The 16,671-nt window shown below is 50.9% G+C and overlaps 1 protein-coding gene across 5 annotated transcripts in view; it reads right to left on the bottom strand.

Annotated features, from left to right (window-relative positions):
* Nucleotides 1-16,671, bottom strand: part of Rptor (regulatory associated protein of MTOR complex 1) — a 283,595-nt gene that overhangs the window by 20,599 nt on the left and 246,325 nt on the right. For all 5 annotated transcript variants that reach the window (XM_050140239.1, XM_050140240.1, XM_050140241.1 and 2 more), the window contains 6 exons: nt 15,897-16,014; nt 15,003-15,143; nt 14,456-14,614; nt 7,692-7,810; nt 1,026-1,129; nt 328-511 (listed from right to left, as the gene is read on the bottom strand). In XM_050140239.1, coding sequence (XP_049996196.1) covers nt 328-511; nt 1,026-1,129; nt 7,692-7,810; nt 14,456-14,614; nt 15,003-15,143; nt 15,897-16,014 — 825 coding nt within the window. The remainder of the gene's footprint in view (nt 1-327; nt 512-1,025; nt 1,130-7,691; nt 7,811-14,455; nt 14,615-15,002; nt 15,144-15,896; nt 16,015-16,671) is intronic.

Here is a 16,671-nt window from a genome sequence, read left to right as displayed (position 1 = left end):
GCCATTCAGAACAAACACCGCAGAGCAGTGGCCACCCCAAGTGGAGATAGATGCTATTCGCCCACAAAGGGGAAAAGGGAAATTAACTCTACACGCTCATTGTGACTCATGGAGTGGTCCAGAGGAGCCAACCTAGGAGAAGGAGCTGCAGGAAGACCAGACCAGCAGATAGGGGGTGTTGGACCGGGTGCCACTGAGTCTCCAAGGGTCTCAAAGGCAGTAGCTGGCACAGAGCTACAGGGACAGAATGGTCCCAAGCTAAGGACTTTCAGGAAAGCTAAGTTCTCAGCACCATGTCCTGATGCTGGGAGCTCACAGGGCTTGTACCTGATCAGGGCCTTTGTCGAACATCTTCCGTGTTCGAGGAAACTGGTGGGAATGAGGGGTGTACTGTGTCCCTGTGGGGCCTGCAGTACCAGGGCGGCTGGAGGGGAGGTCACGGCTGACAGTCTGCTTGGCCACGTCATTGGTCAGGCTGCAGCTGCTGGTGCTAGATGCTGGCGGGGAGCCCCTGTGAAAGAGCAGACAGCGTGCTTTACTGAGGGATCACAATGCAGAGATGAGATCCCAGGCCCTCTCCCCAGGAATGTGCCACTGCCTGGCCTGCCCCTGGCTGAAGCTGGTCCTGCTGGATGCTCCCTGGCATCCTGCACTGGACACAATGAGCCGAGGCAGGGAGGACAAGATAACGCAACCCACAGCTGGTGTGTCCTGAGCAGAAACTGGTGTAGACCCAACCCCGTTGCCCACCTATAGAGAACCCAGGTCCTCTGAAAAACTTCCAAAGGCCATAGAAGCCAGACACCATTAAGGTTTCCTGTCATGCTGTGTGCAAACAAAGTGCTCTGGGACAGGGAGGAAGTTGAGAAAGGGGCACCATATGCACCTGTGTTTCAGGAGGGAGGAGGGAGGAGGGAGGGTGGAGGGGGTGGAGAAGTGCTAAGAGAGAAGGGAGAGGAAGGCAAGGGATGTGATGTAGCAGCTGGGACCCCACCAGAGTGGACGGGGCTTGGCAAACCACTTACCCCACTTGGTGGATGTGCATGCCCTTGTTAGTTGGGCTGGCTGGGGCCGACTGGGTGAGAGAGGATGTGTCGAGGATTCGCTGGGGCCGGGCATTCACGGTGGCCTATAGGAACAAAGGAGGAGTGACACGGGAGATCAGAAGGAACGATCTATCATCTATCAGAGGCTATGAGGCTTCAGATTCCTGTGAGAGCCATGGATGCATGGTGTAGCTCCCGAATGGAGAAAGTGTCTGTTCTGTGGAGGAAAGGCGACCCCTAGGACCAAGTGCGGCTTTGAGTCTTTGGCTGAGGGCTGGGGAATAATCCCTGCAGAGAGCTCTGGGAGTGGAGTGGGAAGGCTTGAGGCTCCTCCCCTGCACCCAGGCCACCCTGGGCCAGTACTTAGCACCTGCCCACCCTGTGGGCCTCTCATCTCAGAGCCATGAGGGTCAGGAAGTGCTGCTGTCCACTTAGAGTGTGGAGTCACCAGATAGTCCGGAACTGTGGCTCTGGGCAGTCACCAATGTCCTGCATTCCTCAAAGGGGTCCGTGAAAGCCAAGGGGCTGGAGAGGTAGGATGACACACGGAGTTTGTTTCCTCAAATCAGACCACTCCTGACTTGGTGTAACTGTCTTGAGCCCTCATCACAGGGTTGGGTGCAGCTTGGTGACTGAGCACAGACTTAGCATGTCACAGGAGACACCATCACCCTGTCGCATCTTCTTCCTTAATCCTCACATACTCTGAGGATCCAGGGCAGGCAAGGACTAGGGAAAGGGCTGAGCTGACTGCATGGTTGGTGGGATCTGCCTGCTCTTCAGAGAACTGGGACAGCTTCACAAAGAGCAGATGATGCTATGACCCCTTTGACCAGAAAGAGCTCTGGTCTGGCAGTCACTGCCCAGGCCCAACATTTCTAAATGTTCACTCATTATCAGGAACATCAGACAGGAAGTGTTTATACAGACAGCATCCTTCTCCCAGACAATCCTTGGCTTTCTAACAGAAGTAGCAAACTAGAGCTGAAGGCAGTCTTTACATGAAGCACCTCACTGTTACACCGCAAGAGCACGCATACGCTTCATGAACACTTGCTTGCTATGTAGCCTTCCCAGGCAACTCTACAGCATCCCTGCCCTGTCCCCTTGTGCTGTGGGACAATGGTCTGTACCCTCTCAACTGTATTTTAATAAAACGCAGAATGGCCAAGTAGCCAGGCAGGAAGTAGAGGCGGGGCAATGAGAATGCTGGGAAGAGGGAAGCGCAGTCTGCAGTTGTGACCTAGCAACAGAGGAAGCAAGATGTGACTGACTTGCCAAAAAAGGTGCCAAGCCACGTGGCTAACACAGACGTGGGTTAGCCCACGTGGGCTAACATAAGTTATAAGAATTAATTAATAAGAAGCCTGAGCTACTAGGCCAATCAGTTTATGATTAGCATAGGACTCTGTGTATATATCTCTGGGACTCAACGGCTGCAAGGACCAGGTAAGAGAAACCTCGGCCAACACCCTAGCCTGACAGTCACACAGTTCCTTACTTAAGTCTGCAAGAAAAAGGTATTTAAGTGTAGACTCTGAATTTAAAATGTGCCTTCTGGGGGCTGGAGAGATGGCTCAGTGGCTAAGAGTACTGGCTGCTCTTCCCGAGGTCCTTAGTTCAATTCCCAGCAACCACATGGTGGCTCACAACCATCTGTACTGAGATTCTGGAGCCCTCTTCTGGCGTGCGGGCATACATTGAGGCAGAACGTTATATACATAATAAATAAATCTTTACAAATAAAATGTGCCTTCTGAGAACATCTAGAGAAACAGCAGGAGATGATGGGGACAGAGGCTTTAGGTCGTTTCTGAAAAGTCCACGGGGCTCTCCCCACCCATAACACAGGAATGGGTGCCACAGGAGCCAGAAAGGGAGCTAGGAGTTCCAGGTTGGCCTGCTGCAGAAGCCTGCCTTTACCCATGGCTGCTGCCACGAGACTCACTTTGATTCATGTTCAGAGCCCTGCAAGAAGAGAGGCCTGCAGGGCCAGGACAGGGCCGGGAGCTGGTGGTGTCGTGCGGCTGCATCCATGTAGTTTACTCGTGTTTCCTCAGCACTGGCCATGGCAGGTGTGGGGCCAGGTGAGGAGTGTGAACAGAGCATCCCTTAGGGACGTGGCTGTGAGGACTGAGAACGTTGGGCCGGAAGAGGCTTGGGGTACAGTCCTTCCTTCAGGGACCCTGTCATGCAGTGACTAACTGACAGGCAAGTTTAATGGAATATCTTCAGCTACTTATAGAGTTTGGGCTTGGGACACAGACGAAAGTGAATGGCACACTGTGAGACAGGGAACTCTTCCCGACTGTGACTGTCACCAGGCATGCAATCTGCACAGAATCCCTAGGACATGAACACAGCATCAGGAAGGGCTGAGCACCCACTCCCATCTGGGCACAGAGGATGAAGAGAGGCAGAGGGGAGAGGTAGAGGTGAGGTCACAGAGCCAAGCAGCTTTTCAGAGACAAATGCTACTGGCCAAGCTAACTCCAGGCCAGGAACAATCAGGAAGCTAAATCTGAAGCTGGGGACAGAGATGGGAGCTAGAGGTGCCTGAGCATCCCAACTGCACCTGGGCTTCTATCCTGGGACACCAGGAGCCAGTCTCACCCATGGCTCAGCGCTGTCACAGCCGTCCAACTAGAATGTCACAAGTATGCTGGAAGTCAGAGCCAAACAGACAGGAACCTCAGAAACTTGGCAGTGAATGTCCCCACCAAGCCTCACTGGTCTGGGACTGGCGCTCCTGAACACGGAGGGCTGCCTGGCGAGGGCAGGGCACTGTGGAAGTGCTCCTCCAAGTGACTGTGTGGCAAAGGGAAGCTGGGCGACAGAACGGATGGTCTTACTTTGCGCTCAGGCTGGCCTCAAACTCATGGCTCTCCTCCCACCAGAGAGGCTAGGTTACATGTTTAATCGAACAATGCTTTTATTTTTATTTGAGCTATTTTTTTGTGTCTAAGGCTGGCTTTGAACTTGCTAGCTAGCTGAGGATGACTTTAGACTTCTGATTCCCCATCCTCCATTTCCCTAGTGCTGGGATGTCGGGTTTGCACAGCCACTCCTAGTTGTATGGGTTCTGGGGATAGACCTATGAATTAGGGCGTGCTAGTAAGCACCCCACTAAGAACCCGGGGGAACTTTCCTTCAGGCTTCTGCATATGCCCCTCTGAGAATCAGTCTCCATCTGCTTGAGCTCTGACACTTTACCCTGGTTAAGGGTTAGTGTTCGGTTTCCAGAGCGCCTGGCCTGCACATGTCTTGCTGACGGTGTGGCTCCTGGAGGGACCTAGAGGCTGTGTCACTACACTTCCGTGAGTTCACAGGAAAGGGCAGAGAAAAGGAGCGGATGGGGCCACAGATGGCTCCTTAGGGCATTACCTCCTCCTCCTCCTCCTCCCTCTGTGTGGCTTCAGAGCTCCCGGAAGGAGAAACACAAATGTGAAATCAGGCTATGGCTGTCAAGCAGCGTGGGTTCTTTCAGACACAGCTAGTAGCAGCTTCTACATTTGAATGTAGAATTCTAGGGGGCATTCCACAGTAATAAGGCTATTTTGACTCTGATGAGCAAAATTTGGCTTCAGAGTTAAATAATGCAAAATAGGTTCATTACTTTAGGAAGTGAAATACAATCTCTTTGGCTTCTAGAGAAGCAGGCATCTTTTAAAATTAAAATTAAGACACAAAAAAATTTCCATAATGTTTATGTTCCCAAATTCTTCAGTATTGCTTATTCTAAACACACACAGGCACACATACACGCACACACACCCGGCTGTGGTGTACCTCCAGCTGGTGGCTTATGCACACTGGGATCTGTCATTATAGCAGAACAGATACAGAGGCCAAATGCTGCTCTGCTGGGGGTTTGGGCTTCCCCGCAGACTGCTGTCTTGAGAGTGCAAGACTGTTTTCTAAGGTGACTGTAGCGTGCTAATATGGCAGTTGGTAGGCAGGACCCACATTACTTTACAGTGGAGCATATGGGCTCCCGGCTCAGAGCTGCACTTATGAAACAACCTCAGAGTCAAACCTAGGTTGAAAGACACTGTTTAACAGCAAGGGTGTCTGCAGAACTGAACTTACAGGCGCGAAATTCAGTATCAGGCACCGAGATTACAGTGTTAAATAATCCAAGCACAGTACCTGTAAGGGCAAATCCATCAGTGCACTGAAAGAGAAACGCAGACTGGCCCTGACTGGCCATTACCCATACACCCCAGACATGGGCTCAACCTGCACAGCTTGTGTGGGCACGGTCATGGTCAGGAAGCGGCCTCACATCTCCACCAGCACCTCTGTGCCAGAGAACTGTAACGAGGGAATGGAACTGCCTACAAACTTTGAGCATAAACTGCAGAGGCTTAGTGTCCATGGGGATAGTTTCTCTGTGTAAACTCACTCTGCAGACCAGGCTGGCTTTGAACTCAGAGACCCGCCTGCCTCTGCCTCCTGAGTACTAGAATTAAAAGCATGTACCACCATTGCCTGACTTAATAATTTTAAAGACCCAAGCTTGAGGGACCCACATAGTAGAAAGGGAGAACCAACTCCCATTGTCTGATCTCCCCAAGTGCTGTGGCATGGACACAGACACACACAAGGACACACGCACCCCCCCCCCCCCAAATAAAAATGTAATAAGGACCCGACCTGAGACTGTACTAGGCGGGAGATGCTAGTAGAATGTCCACGGGAGTGGTAGGGAAGACCTTCCCTAAGACACAGCAGGCAGACCAGGGAAGTCCTTCCTCCAGCCAGACTCCCACCTTCTCCCTTTCTCTCTTGTTTCCTATTTTCCTCTGGCCTGAATTCCTTTGGCCTCAAACCATAGCATACCACAAATACATACTATAATTACTGTTTAATTTTCTATTAAACAATAATTTTATTTATTTAAAGCAATAATTTATTATTTAAACAATAATTTAATTTTTATTAAACAATAAAACTTGCAGTATTTCATTAGGCCAGTAACTGGTACTGGCACACTGGGTAGACTGTCCACTGAGGGTGGGGTCTCTGCAGTGGGTCGCACATAATCAAGGGAGTGAGCTGGGCTGAAGCTCACGGTGAAAGGCAGTGCCAGGTTAGAAAGTGAGTGGGGCTATATCTCCCCTGGAGAAGGGCAAGTTAGTCTGAACTGAACAAGTCAGGCTGCCCCAGGCTGGGCATGCTCCATACTTTGGTACTAAGCCGGAATCACCGAGCCGGAAAGCAGTGAAAGTTACCCCTGGACCAACAAGTCTATGCTTCGGATATCCATAAGTGTGACCTCAGCTTGAGTCTGAAACCCAGAATACACTGTGTGGCACTCACAGTGCTGCTTTAACAGAGGACGAGGCTGACCACTGCAGTCTTCCGAAGCTGGGCACAAGGAGGCTGTGACTATCACGTGTGAGACGAGAAGGGGCTGAGAAGGCAGCAGCTGGATTCAGTGAGTCAACTGTCAATCAGCCAAGGAGAAGGCAGGACTAGATGCACAGGTGCATCTGCTGCAGAGACCCACTCGGCCTCCAGACCCCACTGGGGATGGTCCTGGTCCCTTTCTACCTGGCACAAGTCCCAGTATAATGGGGTCAGCTGAGGACTGAATACCAGGTAGGGTGGTGTTTCTCTACGCTCCTTGCAACTTTTCTGCATGTTCAAAATTTTATGAAAAAATTACAGAAGTTTTTATTCATAATGAATGACTTCTAGTTTGTTCTACTTATGAGACCTGAACTGTCTATCTTAAATAAACAATTAGAAAAACACTAACAACTCTTTTCAGAAACTACATGTACAGTGGCCAGGGACGCCTCTGAGTTGCAGAACAACTATCCCAGTTTATGGGGCAAGTGGCTTCCAGCCAGTACCCACCAGCAGCAGAGAAGGGGAACCCCACCGAGCCCAGTGCTATAACCAACCAAGATCCAGGGAGGAGGTGGAGGGAAGAGGAGAGAGGACTTGCGGGGTAGAGTGCAGGAGAGAAGGGTGTTTCCAAGGCCACAAGGAAGGTCAGTGAGTGGGATGAGCAGCCTCAAGGCTGGGAAAGTGCATAGGAAAGGATTAGGTCAGATCCCCAGGGCTGCTAAGGGAGGAAGCAATAATCCCCAAAGAAGACCATGCTGTTCTACTTGAGGAATGAGAACAAAAAAACCCAAAACAGGAACAGCTAAGTCAAGTGGGAAATAAAAACAGGACAGGAAAAAGTGAGCACAAGAGCCCAGACCTGGAGCTGGAGGAGAGGAAATCACTACGGATCTCACAGACATGGAGATCATGGAAAACAGTGGCAGCACTGACATCTGAGGCTACACTGCAAGTCAAGTTCAGGATATATTACGAAGCTCTAAACTCACAATGCTTGCTCAAAGTTCTACCTACCTACCTATCATTCATCCATCATCCATCCATCCATTTTTTGTTTGGTTTTGTTTCTCTGTGTAGCCCTGGTTGTCCTAGAGCTTGATCTGTAGACCAGACTGGCTTCAAACTCAAGAGATGGGGCTGCCTCTGCCTCGCAAATGCTGAGATTAAAGGTGTTCTATTTATTTTTTCAAGCTATGGGATGGGCCTGGATGCCGTGGAGCTCCTTGTTTGACTATTCACGACAGGAGCAGACACGAGAGCTTTAGTGACAATTTCTCAGGCACGTACCTTGTAAGCGATGCTGTTGAGGACTTTCATGGCCAAATCGGAAACATCTGGATAGGGATCAGCGGCTAGATGTAGTAAGACTCTCCAGATTTGAGTGTAAACACTATTAAAAGAAACTCCTAGGAAAGAGAAACCAGAGATTCCTTAGTAGCAAGTAGGTTCCCATGCATACAAAGGGTTGGTGAGGCAGCTTGTTTTCTGAATACCCCATGCTGTCAGGAGGGAGCACTGGAGCTGGGATTACAAGAGTTTCCCCTTTTGCGGCTTGACCCGAGTTCAGTTCCCAGAACCCACGTGGTAGAATGGAGAACTGACTTCCTCTGACTGCCACATGCATCTCACACTCTCCCCCTCCCTCCCTCTCTTTCCCCCCCTCGCGCACGCGCGCGCACACATACATACATACATACGCACACGAGACAAATGTCAAAAAAAAAATTCTAGCAGTAAACAGGTCATTACCCAGGTCTCATCTTTTGTTTTTCCCTTTTTTTGGAAAGAGGGTCTTACTACATATATTGTATCTTGGCTGGCCTGGGACTTACTATGTGGATTAGGCTGACTTGGAATTTACAGAGAGCCTCCTGCTTCTGTCTTCCATGTGCTGGGATTAAAGGCGTTCACCACTATGCCTGGCAGGCTACACCTTTTGAGGATGGGTCTTTCTAAAGGACAATGGCTAAAAGCAGTCAGGGTCTGCACCTGGATGACCTGTGGGCTGGAGAAGACTACCCAGTTCCCACGCATCTTTCCTCTCGTGCTCTAGATTCCTAGATGACACCATGACCTGCAGTACAGTACACAGTTTATGTGGGGTGCGAGGTTCTGTCCACAGCATACTCTACATGTGGACTTGGGCCTGTGAGTTGTTGGGCTCCTCTTGTCCACTCCATATATCAGCACTGTTCTAAGTCCCTAGTCCACCCTGTCTGTATTCTGGGGTAGGGAGTGGATGGTAGAAGGTCACAGTCAGCACCACCCTGTCTGTATTCTAGGGTAGGGAGTGGATGTGGGAGACAGTCACAGACAGCGCCATTGTGTATTTTAGGGTGGATCTGAACAGTTTGCTTGCTGTAAAAGATGTTCTTATTCAGTATCAGCAAGGGAGATTGAAGGAAGATTTCAAACAAGCCCTGACCCCATGTCCCTTGCTTAGCCAACTCTGCCAGAGGACACAGTGTCACTCAGTGAGAATGAGGTTCATGAATACACTCAAGTTCAAAGTCATGAGCTGGACTGAGTGCATGACTTCAACACAGGTGTGCATCCCGGATGACTGCTGGGCCTACACCCACTTATCACTGATTAATCAACCATTAATCCTGGGCTGTGTAGGGTGAACCCTGAGCCATGGCAGTCATGTATATCCACTCACCAAGAGGCTGCAGAAGTCTCTCAGCTCCTGAACACATGGCTTCTCTGCTTAGGCAACTAAAATGTTACTGCCTATCACTGAAGGCCTGAGTTGTAAGAAAGACATTTCAAAAGTATTTAATTTTTAAAATGGGTATGTATATGTACCATGTGAATGCAAGAACCCACAGAGGTCAGAAGAGGCATCAAATCCCCTAGAACTGGAGCTGCATGTGGTTGTGACCTGTTGTGTGGGTGCTGGGAATTAGAGCTAGGTCTCATGCAAGAGTAGTAAGTACTCAACCATTAAGCTATGTCATCAGCCTCTGAGACAGGCAACTCTTTAAGGTGACAGATCATGACTACAGAGATGGCATGTCCTACAGGAGCATTGTGGGCACGGCACACACTCACAGACACACACTCAGTAGTTCCTAAGGCCTTCAGTACTGGCTCTGTTCACAGTTGAGCCCGGGAGGCACATGTGCCGGAGACCTAGGCTGTGGTAAACCTGGAAGTGATGAAATGAAACCACATACAAGCCCACAAGCCTGGGCTGACCAGCGGCAGGAACAATCCAATGAAAGCAGCCTGCTCGCTATATGCTCGCTTTCTTATGTGGCCATAGCTTAGAATCAGCAGATCCAACCAAACAGCAGGCAAGATTTACAACTGAAGTCTATGGAAACTAGTGCAGCCAGCCCAGGACTTCTCTGGGCAAACACCGTCACATCTGACTTCCAGCTCTGGGGTACGGGGTTGCCAGGCACCAATTGTATCTCTGTGCCTTTTTGAGAGGAGAGGTGTACTCTAGAGAATGACATTCAAGAAGGAAAAGATGTCATGTGTTTTGCATGAAGCTTCACCTGAGAGAAATGGGGAACTGGCCCCTGATGGAGCTGCAGCCCCTCTCCAGCTGGCAGCAAGTGCTCACAGGCCGCCTCGTCCTCCAGGGAGTGACACATCGGAAGCAGCTTCCTGCAAAGCTCAGCGGCCATGTGACACAGCTGAGAAAGGATCGTGATGCTGATGGCAAACCTGTGTGACTCAGATGGCAGACCCCGTCACAGCCTGGGAAGGGGATGGGTAGATGCAATGCCGGCAGCGGGAGGGGAGGGCAGGCATGACAAATGAGGCTTCTATGTTGCCCATCTGTCGGTTTAGTGACTGAACATGCAGACGCAGCTGGAGTCCGTAAATTGAACAGTGTAGCAAGGCACAGGTGGGGTCCCAGAGTCTTGGCCTCATGTGCTGGGCTGACAGACACAGACTCCTGTGGGGGGGGGTTGTTCAGAACCAGGAACTATAGAACACTGCCAGAAAGGCCAAACAGTGCACAGGACACAGAGGAAGGGAGACATTTGTAGATACTACATTTACTTTAGAACAACTTTTCAATTACTGGGTTGACTTTCTAGATCTTGACTCAGGACACAACAGAGAGACAAACAACCTCTGAGCTTTATCCCTGGGACTGTGACGAGAGCACAATTTTCCTGGTGGAAAGCGAAGCCGCGATCGCAAACATCTTCCCTTGGTTTGCCAGGAGTGACTTCCTCTGGCTCCTGCCCTGTTTTAACATCTGCTATCCTCAAAACACAGCCTGCCACCCTCACACAGGGACCAGGCTCCATGGGGACCGTGGGACACTGGGTCCTGCCGCAGAGCAGAGCAGCAGCGGCTGGGCCTTGCCCTACAGCTCGCCACTCGCTGAGCCCTGGAAGGCCAAGGATTCATTTTCATGTCTAGACTAGAAGTAATAAAAGACCGTGATGTTTTAGGATTGATTTTTAGGGCAATGGCCTTTCCAAGCAGCAGATGATGGAGGGCCATCTCTCCGAACCAGAGTTTGTTGGTGAGAGGGGCTCCACTGGGCATGAGGCTGCAGTCTGACCTGGGAATGGCCATTCTGACAGTCTTCAGAAACGCAGGTCCCAAGGCTAGAGTGATGGTGGTGGTATATGTGTGTGTGCCCCCTGCCCTGGTGCTTCAGAGCAAATTTGGTGACATCTTCCCTCCCGAGTCTACGCTGCTGGCCGGATGGAGCCTTTGGCTCTGGCATCCCCAACCTGTGTGGCTGTGACTGTTGGCTTCAGTGGCACCTGGAGTATTTGCATGGCTTTTTTAGTTGACCCTCAGCGTCCTTGTACAAGCCACTAGCTTGGCTTTAACCAAGGCTTTTCTGGAGAGAAGAATCAAATTCATAGGTGTTGGGCCTCCGTTCAGAACCTGGGGACCAACCTGTCTGCTCCATGAGTGTGCTACCACTGAGCTACATTCCCAGTACTCAACTTTCTTCAGCAAGTCCCTGCTGGATCCCTTCCGGTCAAGGCAGATAGCAGTGAACTCTATCTTTCGGGGCAACCTCACTCCATCACTGCTATGGGCTGGGAAGTAAAATCTCTGTGCTTCCCGACTCTTTGTCAAGAGGGAAACGGGGAAAGCAGGGAAGCAGGCTAATGGCTGACTGTCACCTTCGTGCTGACTGACCAGTACTCACAGAGCTCCGGGCTGCTGCCTTCTCCCTGGAGTCATTCTGTCCCCTGCTTCTGAGGGAAGTAGCAGTTTGGGATTTGGGCCCTGCCCCACCGAGGGCTCTAGGCTTAGGTTGCAGAGTTGCTGGCTCCCATAGGAACACACACGAGCAGGGCTCTGGGCCGCACAGAGGTGAGGGCAGCCCTGCAGGTCTGTGACTCCTCTGTCCTCACTTCAGTATCAGCTCTGCCTCGGATCTGTTGCCATGGTGATGCATTTTCAATACGCTATAAAATGTCACTGCGCAGCAGAGTTGTAAAAACCCTGGTCCTGTCCTCTGAGGCTCCCAGTGCCTTTGAAGTGAGACCATACCCCTTCCTTTCAAGCCTCCAGACTGAAATTCTTTTGGCATGTGTCTCTGATGAAGGTGCAGGTGACAAGGAAGAAGGCAGAGTAAACACAGTGCCACTACCCTCCTGACTGGGGTTGGGGCTTTGGCAGGGAGTGAGGAGGGCATTTGTGGACAGAGTTCAAAGTGGTGTGGGCCTGGGCTTTGTGCACAGTGGGCATTACTGCCAAGGGGTAAGGAGGAGCTGTACAGTTGGCCCACTCTGTGCTGACCTGCTCTCATGGGCGGGCATCAGGGACACAGGGAACTAGGTGGATGGGGAGGACAGGCAAGGCTGCTCGCTGTATACACATCAGCAAGAAACAGCTCTAGAGCCAGCAGGATGGCTAAGTCAGCAGAAACTGCTTGCGGCACAAACTGAGAAGCTGAGTGCAAGCCCCGGAGTCTAGGTGAAAGTGGAAGGAGAGAACCGACTCCAGAAAGCCGTCCTCCTAGCTGCACACGTACGCCGTGGCCAACACCATAAACGTAGTCAATAGTAATAAAATTTTTAAAGAAAAATATAGCTCTTCAGAAAGTTGATAATAAAAATGGCAGCCATGAGCCTCAATGCAGCTGGGTCAGTATAGCACAGAAACAACAGAGATCCTTTGCCAAGTGGGGACACTGCCCCACCAAGAGCTCTGAGCTCTGCGGAAGGGAGCACAGAGCAGCACACGACTGACTGAGAACAAGAGGAGTGGGTGGTGAGGTCAAAGATCCACATGTGGGCCGGGCGATGGTGGCGCACTCTGAGCAGAGTTGGGAGGGGAGCAGGACAGGGTACCTGGAAGGAAGCTGCTTTTGTGAGAACAGGTATAAATGTATGCTCTAGGTTGCCATGGTTTTAAAAACTTCTTTTGCAATATTCAGAGAAAGGGTCTAAAGAGATTGCTGTTCTTTGGTTGAAATGAAAGAAGAAATTGGCTTTAAACAGGCAAGGGTTGCCAGTAACGGGATTCTGCAAGTTATGAATCTTAACCACGCTGTAAGCACTGAGGTCTGCGTGTGCATGTGTGTGGCACCACACTGAACGGGGACAAGGCTGGCAGGGAGGAAGGTTGCTGTTTTATTTCCTTCCTAAACTCTCCTCACTTGGAAACTCCCTCCTCATGTGTATCCGTGTACCGTGGGTGTACCTGGTGCCTGCCGTGGCCAGAAGACGGTATTAGATCCCTTGGAACTGGAGCTACAGACAGCTACAAGCCACTTCTGGGGAGCTGGGAATGAAACTCAGGTCCTCTGCAGGTGCAGGAGCAGCCAGTGCTCTTAACTGCTGAACCATCTCTCCAGCTGCACTGCTATGCAGTTTTCCAATATTTGAATTGATATATAGATAAAACTTTTTACACACACACACACACACACACACGCACACACATACACACGCACACACACGCACACACATACACATACGCACACACATACATACACGCACACACATACATACACACACACGCACACACGCACACACATACACGCACACACAGACACGCACACACACACGCACACGCACACACACCAGTATGAGGTGTTACCACACAGATACCTACTCCTGAGAGGGTAGGTGGGGAAGGGTGAAGCAGACATAGCTGGGCTGGCTCCTCTATAGGAGCTGCTCTGCACCATCTGTTACGGCTCCCAACAAAACAGGATTCTTTAACCCTTCCATCTCCGAGATCAAAACTGAAGGCAAAGCTGCTATTCACTGATTAGAGAGCAAGAGGCAGGCTGAGCTGCTCCACAACAAGGCCCTGGCTCCTAGCCCTTGAGCCTAAGGAAGATTCCAGGGCCCCAGGCTATGCTGTGCATGTCACACAGGGTCTCAGCAAGATGAAGTACAAGAGAAGTGTGGTCTGCTTAGGGCTTACAATTCAATTCCACAGTCTGAGAATGAGCACAGGTGCACAGCAAGAAAACGCAGTGCTAATTCTCATTTCCTTTGTGACGTCAGTGAAGTCCAGATGTTACCATTCGTGGCAGAATGAGAACAATGGCCATTAAACCCCAATTTCTAGGCAGTGAAGGGTCAAGCTGCTAGGCTTGGTGGAGTTTTAGCAGGTGGGCATTGAGGTCGCTTCAGGGTGAGTGACACCCTGTGCTCTGACCTCCCACTGCTCACTGTGAGGCTGCCATGGGCACTAGGGGCAGAGAACAGCACTGCTGGCTTTGCCCACCAGAAACCTGGTGCACCCCACTTCATCTTTTGCTGGAAGGATGTCTTATCTGCGAGCCAGCGCTCCACACTGCCAGGGTCTAGCACACACGAGAAATGCAAAGAAAGGCAGATGGACTTGTCTGGCAGCTCTCCTGCCTGACAAAGCCAGCAAGCTCACAGATCCCTGGACCAGCCTGTAAAATATTCCATTGCAAAATGTTCTCCTCACTTCTTCAAGCTCCAGACAATTCCTATTCTTTGCATCCAATGGAGACAGTTCTGGTTCATTTATCTGACCAAATAAAGACACGTGCTGTTTTGGGGTGGACCAAATCCTGGGCACGGGAAGGCACGCAGGCAGCAGGAAGAAGGGTGAGGACAGGGACTCACCTATGAGGGAGTTGAGCGCCGAGTAGGAGCTCACACGCCGCATCTTGTCGATGGTCTCAAAGGACAGGATGTACTCCTCGTTCTCAGGGCTTCCCAAGGTGCTGCTGGCGCTACTGCTGGTGCTGAGGTTCCCAGGGGAGAAGGCCACTGAGCTGCCCGCTGGCCAGAAAATGACAGGCAATAAATAGGTCACGGTCTTACAGTTAATGGCCTGTCTGACTGAAACGTGAGCTTTCTTCACAATGGGCACATACACACACCGGGCATACTAATGGACACATGTGTGCACCAACCGGTAGACTCCTTTCCCTGGAACAGCTCCTGGACAGTCAAGCCCTGGTACAACTGTAAAGTCTATATTGTGACCCTGACTGCTCTTGGTGCTAAGCCAGGAACAAGTGGCCAGTTGTCATGGTGGCTGTCACACAGAACATCGGGGCCCATGTTCTGGAGGGCGGGGCCAAGGGGCACAGTAGCATCTTAAGAGTAACGTCTGGTAGAGCACGGTGAACCTTCCCACCCCAAATATTGGTTTCTGGCATCTTACACTCTTCCGTCAAGCTCAGATTCTGCAAGGACTTGTTCAGGTTCCTAGCTGTGGTGACGGCTCGGATATTCCCATATGAGCTCACTGAACGGAGTCTGGGGGTGCACGGGCTGTCTCGAACTGGGGTCAAGCTCCCCCCCTCTAGGAAAAAGAAAGAAAAGAAAGAGTCAGCAATAAGTTTCAGGATGGGGGCATGTGGATACCTGCAGCCATGGCAACAGGAACAGTTAGTGTTACTGGTACAAGACTGAGCGTGGAAGGGCCTTCATGATACTCTCCTGACGTGCAGGACTCAGTGGGACAAAGGTACTATTTGTAGCCATGTAAGGATTAAATCACAAGACAGCATGAACCAGAAGGGCAGTAGTAGCTGTGAGGCCATTCCAGGTATTCGGTGGCCTAGGCAGCATCACAGTGACGCCCAGTACCCTGGCTGAAAGGAAGAAGGCTCTGCCATTGCTCACGATCCCGGCTGTGATCTGGAGGGAGGGTGATGAAGAGGAACGTGGAAGATGACTGCATCCTCCAGCGAAAAGGACAAATGAGCTTCCTAACGTGAGTCATGGAAACATGAAGCCAACAACAACGTGATGCAGTTACTCATCACAGGAAGATGGTTAATGTTCTTTTCAGCATGCCCCACGGCAGAGGTTGCCATCTTCCAAGATATCCCCAAATTTAAATTCCAAGAAAGGTAAGAAGGAAGGAGAAGAGTAAGAGGGTCAGCACAGCCCTTTCCCCGCACCTGTATTCTTCCAAAGGCCTGAGACAACAGGAGTACCACGGACCACCCAAGCAGTACCAGAAAGCCATGCTCAGACCTGGCCCAACCCAGACCACTGACAGATTTGGTAAAGGCCAGGAAGCAGGTCCTGGGCTCCCTGTGAGCTATACCTGTGGCTGCGGGAGAAGGCAAGGGGTAGTTCTTTTCTTCTTCCATGAACTGCAGGGCCACAGTGCAGAAATTGCTCTCATATTGAACTACAAGGTGACTCAGAGCCACCACCAGCTCCTGTTGAGAGGGAGAAGGGACAATCATGTCTATGGCGGCAGGAACCCGGCAGGACAGCAGGTCTGAAGCTAACCCTAATGTGACTCTGGGAAATGCGGGTCAGGGCAAGGCTCACTTGGCATCATGACCAGGAGGGGAATCAAGGAAGCCTGGGGCTGTGAAGGCAGCAGGCCAGTGGCTGGCAAGTGGTGTCCCCAGCTGCCAGGCACACTTGCCCCAGTCTGTTCGCTCACTGCTAGGCAGGAATTACCACCCCCAGGCTTTCTGAAGCCACAGTGTGAACTCCACACCCCTGACGGATTTAAAATTAGGCTTGTGACTCTGGCCAAAACTGCCATTTTTGATCCTGCTCCAGAGACTGGTGGGCACAGCTGACTAGCTGAAGCATTCTTTACAGCGAGCAAGAAGCTTCCTCAGCTATAGTAGGTTCTAGTCCCTATGAGGGATGAGAAAAGTCCTTGAATTAAGACATGACACCTAGGCCTAAATGCTAGAGTCTGGGGAGACAGGATTTACATGTAGTTTATGATGATATAGCACCACAACCTAAATGTTTAGAGACTCAGAGTCAAAAGGAAATGAAACAGAATGTAGACTTGTGGACACCAGCACCACTCCGTAGAGAGAAAGATGTTTGCAGAGAACCGAGGTCTGTCA

The sequence above is a fragment of the Alexandromys fortis genome, unplaced genomic scaffold (assembly GCF_014885135.2).
Source record: "Alexandromys fortis isolate MF-2015 unplaced genomic scaffold, M_Fortis_MF-2015_v1.1 scaffold_39, whole genome shotgun sequence".
Classification (NCBI taxonomy): Eukaryota; Metazoa; Chordata; class Mammalia; order Rodentia; family Cricetidae; genus Alexandromys; species Alexandromys fortis.
Note: the sequence above shows the minus strand (reverse complement) of the source record. Positions and strands in the feature narration are given on the sequence as shown.